Here is a 16993-nt window from a genome sequence, read left to right as displayed (position 1 = left end):
AGATCCCGTCACAAGACATCCCAGTTCTCAGAGTTTGTTCCCAAAGCCATGAGGCACGTTTCTGCTCCACACCGTCCATCCGGTGGGCTTCATAGCTCATTAATGTACGTGAGCGTGATGGATGGGGTCTGGACAAAAATAATCTCAGCAGATGCACATTATGCCAGATGAGACCTTGATAGATGTTCATGGTGACGAATGTGCCATCAGTGATGCTGCGATGCTTTGGTATCCTATCTAGGTTAACACACCACTGTTCTTTAAACTGGACGATGCTCTAGAAACAAACGGTTATATTAACATTATTATGTGTGAGGGAAAGCTGCTGGGGTGCATCTCATAAATATTGCTCCCGTAGCTGCGCCTACGGTGTAGAAATGTGAGACTCTGAATTGTAAGTCGCTTTGGATAAAAGCATCTGCTAAATGATCTGCTAATGTAATGTAATGTAATATTAATCAATTCAGGAGGTTTCTCATGCGTTACTTTATTTGGATTTATTTCAAACATGAATTATACTAAAACATACCTTGAACGTTGGAGGAAGTTTACTGCGACTGAGAAGTGTGGACTGTATTTTTAATACCTTTGCTGCCAACACTTGTCCTGAGAGACTTAATTTTCTGGTTTTCTACATAATCATGTAATTACTTTGTAGCTGAGGATTAGGGCTTGTTTATTTCTCATGTTGTGAGACCCAAATGAGCTTTATAGGTTTGATTATATTTATTTATATAGTATATTCATCTTTTTATGCGCTTATTAACAGTTGTGTTATGCTTTGTCTCTTAATGAAAAAACATTAACTGTTCTGCCATAGAGCTTTAAAAAAGAGGCAATGTTATATTAGTGATAATTAATGATTGTGTGCACCACACAGCACATTAGTCCTGCTGTGATTTATGGCGGTGGCCAATAAGAAACTAATAAAGTAATAAGACACTTACGTTACAATATGGTGCTTAAGCAATAAATGCTAAGAAGGGAAAAAGCCAGGCTCAAATTCACAGGATATTTTTACATTATTAAGTTGTTCCAATTTAATTAAATTCAAACCAATTCAATAAAACTGCTCCTTTTAATACGATATCCTTATAAAACTCTGAAAGCAAATATCTGTGGGTAACAAACTAGTCTTGCACAACGTGCTCCTGTTTTCCTCTCCACCGAGTGAAGCCACACAGCAGAGGTAAGAATTTAAGGTACTGTAGGACTCGCATGTCAACCTCTCTGACAAGTGCACTGCTCCCAAAATAGAAAACAGATCTCGCAGCAACTAGCAAGCCGACGATGGCCACGGCCCTCCAGTAGCAGCTCGCTGACCTGCGGAGTAGAGGCAGCGACTTAAAATCTGATTTATGTGAAGCACTGCCATCTATCGAATTCAAATAAAACGGAAACTAAAATACATTTTTCATAATCCTACAGATTCCCTGACAGGCTGAGTGGAGAAGGCAATCAGCAAATGCAATTTGGAAAACTTTATTACAGCCGAAACAGCAGGGACATCTATTATATTAACATAAAGAAATAAAATGAGAAAAGGTCTCGGTGAATAAAATAGCCTTAAAGGAGTCAGAGCCAGTTAATCTTTCTCTCTCTACTTCCACAAAGTAATTGATTTTTAAATAACCAGTAAACTGTAATGTAGAAATACATTAGTTTACATCGGGAACTTGAAAACTCCCTTTCTATAATGCACTTTTCTATAAAGTATGAAATTGAATGAGTGGAAATGGACCTGGATCAACGTCAGAAGACCATTTCCATCCATTCAACTTATTCTCTTACTTGCGTCTAGCTGAGCTTGCATCATTGGAAACCACGTTAGCAACGACAATATAAGCTTAAACACAATTTGAAAAACTTTTTATTATGTCAATTACAGCAATGTTTTACTTGAGGTCATTCGGGATTTTTGTCTTTGTTCATCCTTAAATACATAATCTTGATTTTGCTGAAAGGCAAAACATGAAGACTTCACGTGGAAATTAAATTAGTTTCAAATCATATTGTTCAATTTACTTTCCCATAACATGCTACAAGCGTTTAATCATGGCCTCCGGTACAACTGGATGTGGGTCAAGAGTGAGAAGGTGGGATGAGCACTGGAAAATATTAACTCAAAATAAGAAGCTTTCCATTGGTACAAACTCGACAAATATATCAACGCACAGACACAAAAGATGACTTTGTCCTCAGAAGAAACGTCGTTCAGTTAAGTTACTATGGTATGGCTCCTGAAAGAAAATGGACACATGAAACATCTTTGCACACATCCACTTACAACGGACAAAAACACTGCTGCATTCAATTTATTTGAGGATTTGAGTTATTATCATGCATTGTTGGCATATAAAAAGGTGGTTCATGTGTCATTTTCCTGTGTCAAATCGCTTAACGGAAACAACCAATTCAGCTGTCTGTTGGCTGTAAAAGCAGTATTGGAGATTAGATGAATACTTTGCACCAATTTGGTGCAAATGACCAGAGTCTACAAAGTGTCTGAATACATTCCATTATTCACCGTTCAACTGAGCCAATCTCACCGATCCAAGCTAGACATTTTGGCAGTTTGTTTTAAAGTGCTGTAAGAAACACCGGGCTGAATGAGTGTTACTAAAAATTCTTTTCAAGACATTATTTTAGGAGACCACAACATAGTTTCAATCATTGTACTACTCGAATTAACTGCCGACGTCGGATAAACAAGAATACGAGAAACCAAGTAAAAACACGACATACTTGAGATGTATCCAAAGGAATAGCTGTCAGGCCACACACGCCCGACTAGAACCACACTCATACTTACCACACAGATATACAGTGTTCCTGAGGACCAGTTGTTGCAGTCGACTACTGCCATTTTCATTTTTGTTTCCCAAACAAAAATATACCAGCTAGATATATTCTACAATATAATGACTACAGAAATTTAAATCAAAACATACATACTTTGCAAATCATGTATAAACTGAAGTAGGTGCCCGTTGGGAGAGACATGGAAATTGGCTTTATCTAGTTGATGCTCTATTCTGCACATGCATGAAGAGACTCTGGAAACATCCACAAATCTAAACAACCAAAAATGCGAAAAAATATAGAATGAAAGAATAAACTATTTCCCAACCCTCACTGATACATGATTGCCATTTGCAATATATCAGCTTTCCAACATAACGGAGCCCTAATGTTACTGTTTTGGGTCAAGTAATGACTCATATTGTATATATTAACTCATTGTCATTTACGGTTTCTTTTTCCTTTTTTTTTTTTTTTTTTTTTTTTGCAAGCTGGCTAAAATCGAGGCTCAGTTCAGTTCATAAGATAGACGGAAGATAAAGAGAGTTCCCTCCGTAAATCCAGCAAAGGCAGTTGAGAGATTTAATAACAGTCCCACCACGAAAAGGTTGACCTCAGTGCCTTGATTAGTCCGGAGCATTGCCTGAGAGGTGAGATGAGCTCCCAGATGAGCTCAACAGTGTCCACATGGCTCACTTCATCAGCACTTCCTGAAACACACAAAGACAAACAAAGTTCACCAACAAAGAACTGTGTAGCGACGCAGCGATAAGTCAAGACGGACATGAGCACCCGGGCTTTAAATTCATTTGTTCTTTAATTCAAAAATGCAAGTGTCCAACAGTCCAACTTTTATGAAACAGGATGTTAACCCGTCGCCTGATGTTCATGCTGATATTATTATTAAAGAGCTTTATGAAAAAAACCATGCCGTTTATCTTAAAAAAAACGAGAATCAAGATTTTCAAAAGGTCCTTAGTTGTAATTAAATGTACACTGGCATGTACAGTGACACCAACAGATCTGCAATAAGCTATTATTTGCCTGGCCAGTTAATGCATCTCGCCCCAATAAAGACAAAACGAGAGAAGTCAAAGAAACAAACACAATGCACCGTCTCACCTGAGTCTCTTTTGGCTCTTGAATTGGTGCTTCTTCTGTTTTCACGTCAACAGAAGGAGCGGCGTTGACCATTTGTAAGCTCCTGGTGACTGGACCACCTACTCTCTCCCTCATCCGGAGGGAGAACCGCTCCTCTTTCTTCAGCTGTTGCGGCGGCGGCGGTGGCGGCAGTGGTGGTGGAGGTGGTGATTTGGCCCCGGCTAATCTCTTGGGTGCTGCCTCTTTGCCCATACGCTGCATTCTCATGGCTGGCCGTGGTTGTGCAGTGTCACTGGGAGTGTCGGGGGCTGACGGGGTGGGAGGTAGAGACTGAACTTGGCCCTTCTTGGTTTTCTTGCTTGCAGAGACTGGTGCTGGGAAGGAGGCAGGCCTCTTTAGTCTGCCCAGTGTCGCGGCAGGTTTTCCTTTGTTTGCCTGGGAGGGTTCATGGTCTGCTGCTCCAGAGCTGCGAGCTCTGGTCTTTCCGAGGGGTTTAAGCTCCGGCTCCGTCTGCGATATTTCACTGTCCGAGGCTTTCTTTCTAAGCTTTGTGTTTTTATCTGCCACCGACGCCACCTCTTTTTTCACCTCTGCTAGACCCTTTCTGCCCCTTTTAACAACAGGCTTCATGGGACAGCTGACTGCCATGTGTTTACCGAGACTGGCAGGATAAGTAAACTCCCGACTGCAGTGGGGGCAAACGTTAGAGGCCTGCTCTTCTTCAACTTTAACAGTGGCCTTCTTTGCAGTAGTGGCAGCTTTATTCTTCTGTGAAATCGCTTTCTGGACGAGCTGGTTTTTCTTCTTACTGAGGGAACTCATTTTTGTTTTACCATTCGTGTCTTGATTAAAGTTAAGTCTTTTTGGCTGACCCATTCTACGGAAAGGACTCTGGCCTGCAGCGGCTGCCGAGGGCGACACGACTCCGTTGGGACTCTTCACTATTTGCTTGAGGGGGATGGGGTTTTTCTTGGGAGTGTAGCGCTTCTTATCACTGGCACTGGCACAGGCCAAAATGTGCTTGTGCAGTTCAGGCATGTTGTCAAAGCTGTTGCCACACTTGGTGCAGCGTATGGCAGTGCTGAAAGTTTGTGGTATGTTGTGGGTGGTGAAGTTAGTAGCCGAGGCCACCGAGCCAGCATGGGAACGGCTGTGATAAGGAAAAGGGGGCGGTTTGTAACTGGGGTAGTGTTGGTTAATGCCAAGGCGAACATCCGGGGCTTTAGGCTTCCCTCCTTCTGAGGCCATGATCTTTATTGTAGTGTACAGCTCCTCATTGGGGTCCTCCGTCCCGTCCTCTGTGTGATTACCGTTAACGTCGGGCTCTTCTTTTGCTACGTCGGTGTCAATGTGTGGAGCGGCTTCATCGGTCGTCTCCGGTGCCGGTGTTGAAGGACTGCTTTCCTCTTTGGCTCTGGATGGATCCGTGTAGTTCTGTGGCCTAAGCTTGCCACTTTCTACAGTAGTGTGTGAACATGTCTCGTTTGGATGCAAATCCTTTTGGTGCTGCTGGAGGTTACATAGAAATGCAAACTCCTTGGAACAAAAGGAGCACACAAAAATCCTGCCCACTCCGTGTAGCGCTGTCCGGTGAGCCAACAGGGCTGGAGCATCGCCAAACAGCTGCACGCAGAATTCACATTTGAAGGGCCAATCGGCAGCATGCTCAGCGATGTGTCCGCTGAGCTCTTTGATGGAGTCGAACGGCTCCTCGCAGACATTACACACAAAGGTCTTGCAGTATGTCGAGTCGACGTCCTCCGCCTCAGAGGTTTTGTCGGACGGTTTATCGGGAGCAGCAGGCTGAGGTGAAGAGTCAACCATATCCGGAGGGGCGTGATTCATAACGGGCAGCTCATCTACGCAGGGCTGAGGCTCTTCTTTTATCTTAATCTGAGGGAGGGATTGTAAAACCAGTGTCGGAGATGGATCATGAGATGCAGGAGGAGGAGATGATGATGAGGAAGATGAGGATTCTGGCTGGGGTGAGAGGGCAGCAGGAGTTCCCTCGGTTACCGAGTCAACGTTTTGGTTAATTTTGCCGTTTGCCATTGCGACGGAAGATGCAGTCGGGGAAACATCTTCTTCCATAGCGGCCAGATCGACCGATGTCGGCTCAGGCCGGCTTAATGACGGCGAGCGGTTATCGGGATCTTTAAGCGGAGTGTTCGGGAAGTCCTGCGGCTCAGAGATATGGTCCCCTTCCTCGTCTTCTTCACCAAACAAATTGTCCTCAGAGTCCGACATAGGATTGTGTTCAACCGATCTTGGTGACATTTTTGGCGAGAGGACGGGAAGAGGTCTTTGGGCAGAGAAGTCCGACGGCTGAGAAAGAGGCGAGCTAGGCATAGCTGGCGGAGACGGTATCGTAGGTAGTAGAGGGGGCGGTGGGGTTGGGGATGTCACGCTGGAGCTATCGGGGGAAGGGGGGTTCATGGTGACAGGGGTCAAAGAGGGTGGAGAGGGGTGGGCAGACTCAGTCGCAGTGCTTGGAGAGCGAGAATGGAAACAACTCAAATTTGCTACGGCAGAGGGGCCCTCCTCTCCTGGCAAAGGTAGACCTAAATAATCATTCATCAGCACCTTTTCAAGCATGCTAGTGTTCGGCTTTCTCTTTTTTATCAGTGGCTGTGGGGCTGGACCTCCCTTTAACTCCGGCTCGACGTTGCTCTTCCGATGGAAGCTTAAATCAAGAGCCGAATCCCCGAGCACCTTGTTCGAGCTCTCCCTCCACCTGCTGACAGAGTTTGACAGATCCAAGGGCTGCTGATTACAGGAATTTCCACCACTATTAGATGAGGTTTGGCCGTGCATATTATTGTCAGAAAGGTTCAAGCTGTCTCCATCTTCTTTGTCCAGTAGGCTCCCAGGAGGTGACTCACTGCGGCTTTCCAGCTTTGGCACCTTTAGGGCGAATGAGCTCACCCCCTCGGATTTACAGCTCTCCGTTTTACATGCAGGACTGAGTTGTGGAGATGACGGGGGAGAGGATGTTCTTCTTTTAAACCGGCCTGAGGCCCCTGGCAGCTGCGTGACTGACAGCGGCGAGGCCAATCTATGGCTTTCTGTTATCAGGGCAATGGTTGATTTCTGAATGTCTTTTGTCTGAAGGAGCTGTTTGAGCTTCGGCGAGAGATAAACCGTTTTCTCTCGTTGAAATGCTGATGAATCGGCAGCTTGTTGGAACAGCCCACCCACTAACAAGTTAGACGAGGAAGACGTAGAGGATGATGAAGACGACGAAGAGGCTGCGAGGGATGCCGACTCCGTCTCGACTTTAAGGCTGGGAACAAACGGAGGCGTGGATGTTCTTCTTTTTGCTGCCGGCTGGCCGATGTTGGACATTTGCTTCGCCGCACCAGTTCGACCGTCCACCTTCAGCGCCTGACTAATCTGATTTGGACTAAGGATGACTGTGTTCAGACCGAACAGAGCCGCAGATCTGGAGTCCACCTCTATCACATCGCAGCTGCTCACCGAACTGGTGGACACAATCTTGCCGTCAATGTAGAAGCTCAAATTCTCAGAGATGTTTTTGGATATGTCAACTGCGTAATCATCCCTGTCTACCTCGTCTTCTGTGTCCGCACTGGGCACGTAGACGGGCGGAGGGCTGGTGCTCGGTGACTCATCAGGCTGCTGCTGCTGCTTCTTCTGCACCGATGCCTCTTGCAGCAGCATGCCTTTCCTGCGAACCCCCTTTGGTAATAAGTGCCGTTCATGTATTCTACGTTGGTGTCGGCGCATGTTTGTGTGTGTGCCAAACGCTTTATTACAGTACTTGCAGGGATGGAGTTCCTTTGACTCCCCATTTTCATCCAATATAAAAGGACGGTCAGCATAAGGCCCCAACTCCTTTCTCTGCATCTCAGAGTTGAGTAGAGGTACTCCAGTAACCTGGGACCCTATGGCTATATAGTGACTCGTCGGGCTGGTGCAGTCGGGACTCGAAGCATCGGTGTGCATCACAGGACTGATTAGAGTGGCAGTGCCTGCCAGAGAGCCGGGCCTTTTCTTAAGCCCACTCTCGTGCCGTCTCTCATGCCGCCGCCGCCCCACCTGCGAGCCGAAGGATTTACTGCAGTACCGGCACTTGAACAGTTGCATTTGCTGGTTAGTGATGGCATGAATGTGTATGTGACGTTCCAGACCCTGTCTGGTGGAGAAGTGGCGCTCGCAGTGTTGACAGGGATACGACTCTCCATGGGGATCGTCCTCAAGGTCACCATCGGGGTCTGGGTCAAGATCAGGATCAGGATCAACCTGCGGTTCTTGCCCCGCAAGTGAGGAAGACTCAGCCTTTCCCTGTGGATCCTTATGGCTTTCTTCACCGCAGGTCAGCAATGGGCCCGGCTGCTTATTTTGCATGGAATCAGCGGCAGGTAAACGCGGAGAAGTTTGTTGCTGTGCTTCACTCGAATCCTCAGCATCCTCCTCCTCCTCTTCTTCTTCCTCTTCCTCCTCCCCATTTCCCTTGTGAGTCATCACTGTTGACATGTCCTGCACACCGCTACGGTCAGTGCTTCTCATGGGATGGGTTTCCTGGAGTTCCTGTGCGGGCCCTAAGGTTGATGGCCCCTCGTCCTCCTCCTTCAGACCTGTAAACAATTTAGCACGAGTGTCAAGTATTGCTTTTTCCTCAAACCATTTCAGGAGTATCTGTAAACAGTTAAAACTTTTTTTTCAAATAGGCTGAGTAAGTACCTGAGACATGATTATAAATAAGTGGGTGAAAAATAAGCCAATTATCGCCAACAATAAGTCACCTTACCTTCTTCTCCATCCCACATCTCCTTGACGGTAGGTTTGGTTACGCTTGCTTTCTTGAATCCTCTCTCCAGCAGCTTTCTTCTGGCTGCAAGCACACACACACACACATCTCTGTGTTAGACTTGATCAAAAGCAAACAGGTTTAAGATGAAGAGTGTAAAAAACTAAGAATATTAGTATATCAAGACATTTTTAACCAGTGCTAGTTTTTTTCCCCACAAATACTCCATGAGCAGACTTTTCCTCAAAAGATGCATGTATAAAAATGACTATTATAAGAACAATTGTTATAACATGTTAGGGTTAGCCCTAATATGGTAAATGTGGATTTGAGCATTATTATTTCTAAATAGTCACATACATTTCTGACTAAATAGCAGACTTTGGTTATTTATTGCAAACAAAATTCTAGTAGTAGGAGGGTAGCCAAGACTTTAATGTGACTTAAAAGGTGTATTTTACCGTTTTCACCTTGTGTGCTCAAATTACCACATCAAATCAAAGTGGGAAAAAGCATAAAACAGCCTTGTATTACACTCAAAATCATGGGCTTGCATGCATCAGTGATTTAAAGGTCTAACCACTGCACTGCCTGACTCAAGAGGCTTCTCTGGGACCTCCTCATCATAGAGAGTGTGTCAACAAGGTCACCTGACCTGGACTACAAAGCCGTATTTATACCAGAGAAACACATGCTGCAGGTCAGTCATCTGACCAGCATGGTCACAGGTATTCTGCTAAATCTACCGCAGCAACACAACTACACAATCATTTGTATAAGTTCACTAGTATTTGGGGGCCCTAGTCTTTTCTGTCACAGATGAAGCTAGCTAGGATAGGTAAGCTAACTTCACCACGGTTGACTTTGCAGTACAGTACAGTACAGGGCTGCTAAAAGCCACAATACTGCAGCATAACGAGACAACGTGTTCGAGGCCATTTCCTGTAGGGCACATAATAAAGTTCACAAAAGCCACTGTAAAGTTTAAATAAAAACTTAGGACGCTTACATTTTGTTTTCTACCTTATTTCACCGACATCTCAGGGGTGACAGAGACGGATTCTACCTTCTACATGTTGCCTGTATATTTAATTGCATGTGCATGAAAAAGTCAGTCTCTGAATAACATTTGCAAACATGTAACTGGTGCTTTATCGACACAGAGCTATCGCATTCTAGTGGTGGCTTGCAATACTTCTGCAGGGTGTCTTTATCATACATTACAACACACTCCACAAGGCCCCCTATCCCGCATGCCAATGATTTACAGTGAATAGGTGAAACAAGAAGTGTCAAAAACAGACAAGATCAGACAGCAGATTCTGAATGTGTCTTTTGTTTTTAACTAACCCTCTTCCTCGTGGTCCCGCTTTAACTACCCACAAGATGGAAAGACTATGTCCAAAGTTCATTCTGGGAAAACATGTAATTGTGACATAAAGCAGCCATGTTGATTGTATTTTTAACAATAAGTTGATACGTTGTAGGTTTTCCAGTTTTCATTAATTTGTTGAATACAAAATGTAACGTTATTAAAAAAGGTTGACGAAATGACGTTTCTGTGGCGTTATGTTCAGGTTGTGTTTGGATGTCTGAAGTCACGGAATGTTACCGATATCAAACCGGACTATAACACCAACTACAGCGACACATTACAAAGTAGTAAAATCTTCTCATCACATCGAGATAATATGTTTTTTAATCATTTACTCCACACTGTTCGTCATCTGTTCCTGTACTCTGTTTCCGTGCTCTCGGACCTTAGCCGTTTAGCTTCATGCTAGCATGCAAAACCCAAGTCTGACAACTCGATGAACCGGTTATTGTGGCCCCAAAACCAAGTGAACGACCATTCTAGACGCTCTCCATGACATGCAATAGCTATACGTTAGGTTGCTATCCAATACCTGCGCACCAATTAGCCTGCAGTTGGATACGGCAGCGGGCTAACTAGCCAAGCTGCTAGGCCATCACCAAGTAGAGGCTCGCCGATGGATGGCTTTCATGCTTTAGGAACTCAAGGAAGGTCACATCCTCGACAACGTCAGGACCCAGAGGAGGAGGAAACGCAGCGAAAAGTTGCCCAGCTGCTCGTGTAACAGCTAAACGTGGGATCAAACGGGACCGAGTTGGCCGATCGGTCGTTATTCGGAGCTAAATCTGCTCGCAGCGACGAGTTTCAGATCGGGTATGAAAGTGGAGAAAAGCTCCACACATCGCAACGGTTAACGTTAGCTCCCACTAGCCTTCCTTCGTTTGTAGCTAGCTAGCGTTAGCTCCCCTGTTACAACTTCGACCGAGCAGTGAAGCAATCCATTTGTGGCTCAGTTGGTGCGGAGTGTGTGCAGCACACACGCCAGAGATCAAACCCCCGAGTACAAATGGCATCTCGGTTAATGTAAGTAAGGCCTCACCTCGCTTCGCCCTGGGTGAGTTTTTCCTGCTCAGACTGCTGGCTCTTTCTTCCTCCAGTGCAGCTGTTATCTCCGGGTTGTCTTCCACAGTGTACCACACCAGCAGCTCCTCTCCCGGCCCGATAGGCTGCAACAATGAGAGATGAGGTCGGCCACCAATCACAGCTCGGCTTGCTGGGAGGCAAGGGGGATATTTGGGCCACTGTGCATCTTATCTTATTTTAGGCGGGGGGGGGGGGGGGGTGGAATTTGACAGTGTTTTCACCATAGTCTGCAGTATATTCACCACTAGTGCACATTTTTGGATTAATGTTTATTGTGGGACATAGTTACCATAACAGCATTTAACCACTTTTTTAGATGTGCATGAATCTTAAAGGGCATTAAGCTTCATATATCACAGGTAGTGATTTCAAACAGATGCATTTACACTTTATATTACAGTATATCTCAGTTTTATCCGGTGGTTGAAGAGGGTCAAATTCTAGCCAACCTTTACGATAACAATCAGTTTTGATTGAAACTGTTAGAAAAGTATTACTTTCACTGTTTGTTTATTATTGGGGTTGTAGTTTGCAGTGGTGTTGAACTGGACAGCATTATAATGACAGGTGTTTTTAACATTCATATACACACGTGCCCCTGTTTGTATGACCTATAGGCTGCATGAATGCGTTTGACCTACCCTTAACACTTTGTAGTAAATGGCTTTGTTGATCTCCAGGGGGAAAAGATTCTGCTCTTCACCGGAGCGTGCCCAGTTCACGTATCGCAGCCAGTTCCCCTTCATGGGGTCTGTGGCGTCAACACACATCCAGCCCCGCGCTGGGAAGTAAATCTATAGGACACACGTACAATTAAGTTTTAGTATGTAGCTCTAGAGGAACTGGACAGAAGCACTAAATGGTGTCACCTTTACCCAAGTGGGAACTAAAACATAATCAGCAGCATTTGTCATAGCAATGTAACAAAGGTTGCTTTTTTATTTCCTCCAAAACAGCAGTTGTGCCTTGAGATGTTTGAGTTAATATATCGTACAACTCTTACAGGTGACAACAGATTATGTAGGTTACCGACATAATCTTGTGAAACTGTGGGAAGTAGGACTTGTTTTAGCTATGCAGAGAAGAGAAAAGGTGCAGGGGAGGATTTTAGGGAACAATGCCACAAGAGCAGCCTGTAACGTACCTCCCACATGTACACGTTACTGGTCACCTGGGACCTTTTTTTCTTCTCTCCAACAAATGGGCCGAACCGCCGGCCTTTAGGGATGAACTGAGTGGCCCAGACACCTGGAAATAAGAATAAGTAAAACATGTTATACCCATTACATTTGACATATATATATTTTAGCATTAAATATGATACAATTTGTATTGGTTTTTGTTCGATTTTAAATACATTTAGAGAGTTGTTTCACTTAAACAATGGTGAACCTTGAACTTAACCTTACACTCAAGGAAGTGGATCTTCAGGATTGGCATAATGAGGCTGACAATAACTAGAGGTTATTTAAAACTGAATTTTTGTTTTTCAAAAATGTTTTTTTTTTTGCTTAGCCTTATGTACAAAACAAGTCCGTCTGCGGTAGGCATGGAAGCCCTAACCTGCCAGTTTAAAATAAGAGGAACTGACATAATGACATAACTAGCATTTAAATTCACTTTTCTTGACATTATTTGATCATCCTCAAATGCATTAAAAGTTCTTCATTTTTCAACACAGTCTAGTCTCGCTGTCATTTGCTGCTGGAAGGCATTTTCAAAGTTGTACATCAGTGAAATGCAAATTGAAATCAACATGTTAATTGAGGTTAAGTCCCTCCCCCATCTGGTGTCCCCCATGGGACCTTATTTCGTAAAAAAAGTTGTCTGGTAGTCAACTGCAAGAGACAAATATTTTTTTTGATTGTACCACGAATTACAGATATGTTAATTATGTCAATTTAAGAGATAATTTTGCACATCATGAAATTCACTCTTTGTCGTAGGTTTGCCATAGTACCATATAGTTTTGGTTGAAACTCGTCACGCACAATAATCAACACAAGCTCGCCAGCTAGTTAGGTAATTTAGCTACATATGTTCCAGGCACAAATGTAACATTATCTGACCTGATGTTTTTCTTCCACCGACTTATTTATCAGCTGGGAAGCGAAAGAACGACCAAGACCCGTTGTTATTGTGAACACAGCTTCAGTGAGAGACAACACTTATGCAACTTTTGGGTGTGAAGTCTTTCCAACTACGCATTTATTTTATCACAAAATGCAACTTTCTTGATGTGCAAAATGATCTTTTAAATTAGCAAACATCATATGTGTAATTTATAGCACAATTCAAACTGGATGAAAAAATGATTTGTCTCTCAGTCCTGACTACCGTACATATTTTTTCCATAATAAGGTTTGCCTCCCGGTGGTCTTAAAAGTAGTCAAATGTTCTCCATACGGAATTCAGAGCATATCTATTGCCTCCACACAGCTCTCAACATGGAGACAGCTGAGCCAGCGGCTAGCAGCTAACGGTGCTATCAGCGCAAACAATGACAACAGCACTGAAAGCACTAACGGTGTAAACCTGAGGGAACCGGAGGCTGGGCGCTACGCTTCTGCATAGATACAGTGGGTCGGGGCAATGTTATCAGACATAACCGCTGTCTGTGCGCAGTACAAAGCAGCGGCCATGAGCTAGCCAGTGAAATTCACATGCACTAAAATGCATGAGCTGCTGGCCCACAGAGGGAGATTGGCTTCATTTTCTGCTCAGGTAGCTATTAATCCACTATATCTTTAAATAGCAAATAGTGGTTTTCTGCTATATTAATGCTCTGAATACTGTATATAAAACCTTTAAAGTTGCAGTTATCTAAACAGACACTCTTTTGTACTCACCGACGCGGCTTTGATTTATAGCGGACGGTCCAAGACGCAAACAGTCGGGCAAACCCTTCCACACATGACCTGGAATTTCATCTAGGGTTTCTACTGTCCCTCCAATGATAGCCATGATCTGCAATACATGAAATGTGTTGTTATCAAAACGCATCAAAGCCCTGCAAAAATAATTATGCATGACATGTTGAACATCAATAGGTAATATACCAATTTTATAGATTGCTAGAAGTAGATATGTGTTCAGATAGGTTACCAAAAGACAGCGGGCACCAAGTCTTAATGGAGCGTTATCACATGAGACTACGATTAAAGTGAGTGATTAAAAAGTAGCAGAGCACTTCCTATTCATTACAAAGAATCATGACTGCATCTCAGTGAGGGAAACACACCAACTGTCTAATACTTTCCCTTGAAAGTGTTGAGGTTTTCTGCATAACACTGAAATGTTGAACCAAAATCTACTGTGACTTATCTTTTAGAGTGGTCCCGACCCACTAAAGTTCATGACAAGAGAAAGCTGAGCCTATTGGCTTCATGAAGGTTGTGACATGCAATTTGAGTTTACAGGTAGAAAGCAAATTGAAGATACTTTGCCTTTCATAAATATAGCAAGTAAGAAGTGTAGCCTACACATGTGATATTTAGGGCTTCAACTAATAAGTACTTTCATTGTGAATTAGTTTTAAGATAAATTAAAGATGAATTGTCAGGAAACCCCAAAGATAAGTCCAGAGATAAGATGAGCACAGCGCCAAGAAAGGCTAAATGTGCTAAAAATCAGCAGATAGTTATCATTTCTGCCTAAATGCATGTTGTGTAATTTACAGCAAGAGATGTGACATTTCAGATGAAATGTCTTTACAACGAATGCCAAATGATCCCATGGTTAATTTATTCATTGAAGTATTTATGTGATAGATGCAATAGTCAAAACACCAGAATAAAAAGAAAAAAACTGACATTTGAGAAGCTTAAACTACTGAATGTTGCTAAGAAAATTATTCAAATGACTTAACGATTATCAGAAAAGTCAAGCACATTTTCTCTTGATAAACGGATCAATTAAATGAACTTTCTTGCCTTAAAAACAGACTTTTCCATTACACTGCTATGCTTTAAGACCTTGGTTTTTTTTTTGGTTTTTTTTAAAGCTGACTGACCCATGTTTGGACTCACACGTCACACTGAATAATTACTTTAAACAATATTCCACATACCTCAACAGCGGATCTTTTGACCATAACGACTCCTACTTGATTTACTGATGAGGTATTACCTCAAAGGCAAGAATAAGGCTGACAAAGTGCAGACAATAAACCTCATTGTTAAAGATTCGTGGAGCTCGAGCTTGCATAGGCTATTCAACATCCTCTTTAAATAAAGGATCAAATGCATGAACTCTTTGCCGGGCAGTTCATTTAGATATTTATTTGATATATATTTTTTCTCTCCCTCACTATAATCCACTGGTGCTGGAATTGTGATCAGACATTTTTTGAATCCCCTCCAGTTCAAGCAACAAATGGAGAGATTTCAACGTGGGTGCGTGCGTAAAAGCGGATTGTAAAGCCGTATGCATCAAAAAAAAAAGTTGACAAAGAAAAAAAAAAACGACCGGGTATGTAAAGCGTACAGCGCCTGAAGGATGCAGTTTATTGTTACCCTTGTAGGCACACCGTCCGCTCTCCTTAATCTTCCCGATGCCGGCTGGAGCACGGTGGCTTTTCCTTCCTCAATGTTGCCTGTCGGACGGTGGTTTTGGGGGTTTTAAGCTACTCACACTCGTACTTACCTGCTTCATGTGACCGGGGACTTGTGATTTTTGTACCTGCTTTCAATCTGCTGAAAATGGCGGATGGAGGATTGAGTCGAAAGCCTCCTCTGTAACTCGGATCGTGGTGTGTTGTATTTGGGGAGAGGCAGCCTGTCAGACCCGCACACTCTCACAGCGATGGAGCAGTAATGTCTTTTTAGTGTGTGTGTGTGTGTGTGTGTGTGTGTGTGTGTGTGTGTGTGTGTGTAGACGACGAGGCTCCCTGGTGTCCTCTCCTGCAGGCAGTGGCTCCAGTCCTGTCCACAATGCAGCCTCACATGAAACCATGCCAATTAAGTACCTTGCTTAGATTCGTCTGTGAGCATAATGGGCCTGTAGGCTGGTGCCATCTGTGCACGCATGAATAGCTAAGGAGAACTCAATAAAAGCAGGCAAATGCAGGCTTAAAGGTGCTACTTATTTCTCAACTTTTATTTTTTATTAAAATATATAAAATGTTTCACCCGCTGCGAGTTGTTTATTTAATAATACTCTTATTCTAAAACACCTACCAACTGATTAAAAGTGAGTAATTTACAAGTTCAAAACAAATGAGGGGAATGTCTGAATAATGCTGTATAAGCACAGTGTTGGTATGACTGAATTAAATTCAATTAACTCCTTATTTCACCTGGATAGTTTTAGTATCTTACTAAGTACTGCTTTCAAGGGAGTCCTACACATATTAGAAACAAAGAAGGCAATGAAAACGCATCAAACTGTCTGTTAATCAAAGCAAAGATGAACCGCACTATTTTAAAAGCAAATGATTTTAGGATATGACTCACAATTTTTCACTCAGGAGCCAGTTTATTAGGTACACCTAGCTAAAACTGATGTAGTCTAATACAAACGTCCTGCAATAGAGCCTCCCTTCTTGAAGGTTATAATGTTCTGTTTTCGTGTTGTTTGCACTGCATGGTCCTTTTGTAGAATGTAGTTTGTGGTGCTGTTGAACTGTTTTGCATTATACAGAGGTGTTTCTGTTATTTAGCCTATCTCATTTATAAATATGATGGACACAATGTGTCAGTATAATGCAGTTAGCGTGGTGTACTTAATAAACTGGCAGGTCAGTGTATATGTCATTTTGCAGCAAAAGTCTTCAAATGGACATGAAGATCAGCAAAAACTGCAATTTTTCAGCATTATGGGTACAAGGCCTCTAAATACTCTTAAATCCTCTATCACAGTAA

General features: G+C 43.2%; 1 protein-coding gene across 2 annotated transcripts; it reads right to left on the bottom strand.

Annotated features, from left to right (window-relative positions):
• Nucleotides 1-2363: 2363 nt before the first annotated feature.
• Nucleotides 2364-14503, bottom strand: prdm2b (PR domain containing 2, with ZNF domain b). 2 transcript variants are annotated; one of them, XM_031852012.1, is made up of 7 exons: nt 13982-14503; nt 12277-12380; nt 11774-11926; nt 11089-11215; nt 8675-8758; nt 3925-8501; nt 2364-3512 (listed from the first exon to the last, which is right to left on the bottom strand). In XM_031852012.1, the coding sequence occupies exons 1-7, from the start codon at nt 14160-14162 to the stop codon at nt 3495-3497; spliced, it is 5244 nt and encodes a 1747-aa protein (XP_031707872.1). In that variant the 5' UTR covers nt 14163-14503; the 3' UTR covers nt 2364-3494. The 2 variants fall into 2 exon arrangements, with proteins under 2 accessions (XP_031707872.1, XP_031707880.1); XM_031852020.1 differs by lacking the exons at nt 11089-11215; nt 11774-11926; nt 12277-12380; nt 13982-14503 and adding an exon at nt 10582-11080.
• Between the last annotated feature and the right edge of the window lie 2490 nt (nt 14504-16993).

Source organism: Anarrhichthys ocellatus, unplaced genomic scaffold, assembly GCF_004355925.1.
Source record: "Anarrhichthys ocellatus isolate YVR2014 unplaced genomic scaffold, GSC_Weel_1.0 scaffold1, whole genome shotgun sequence".
Lineage (NCBI taxonomy): Eukaryota > Metazoa > Chordata > Actinopteri > Perciformes > Anarhichadidae > Anarrhichthys > Anarrhichthys ocellatus.
Note: the sequence above shows the minus strand (reverse complement) of the source record. Positions and strands in the feature narration are given on the sequence as shown.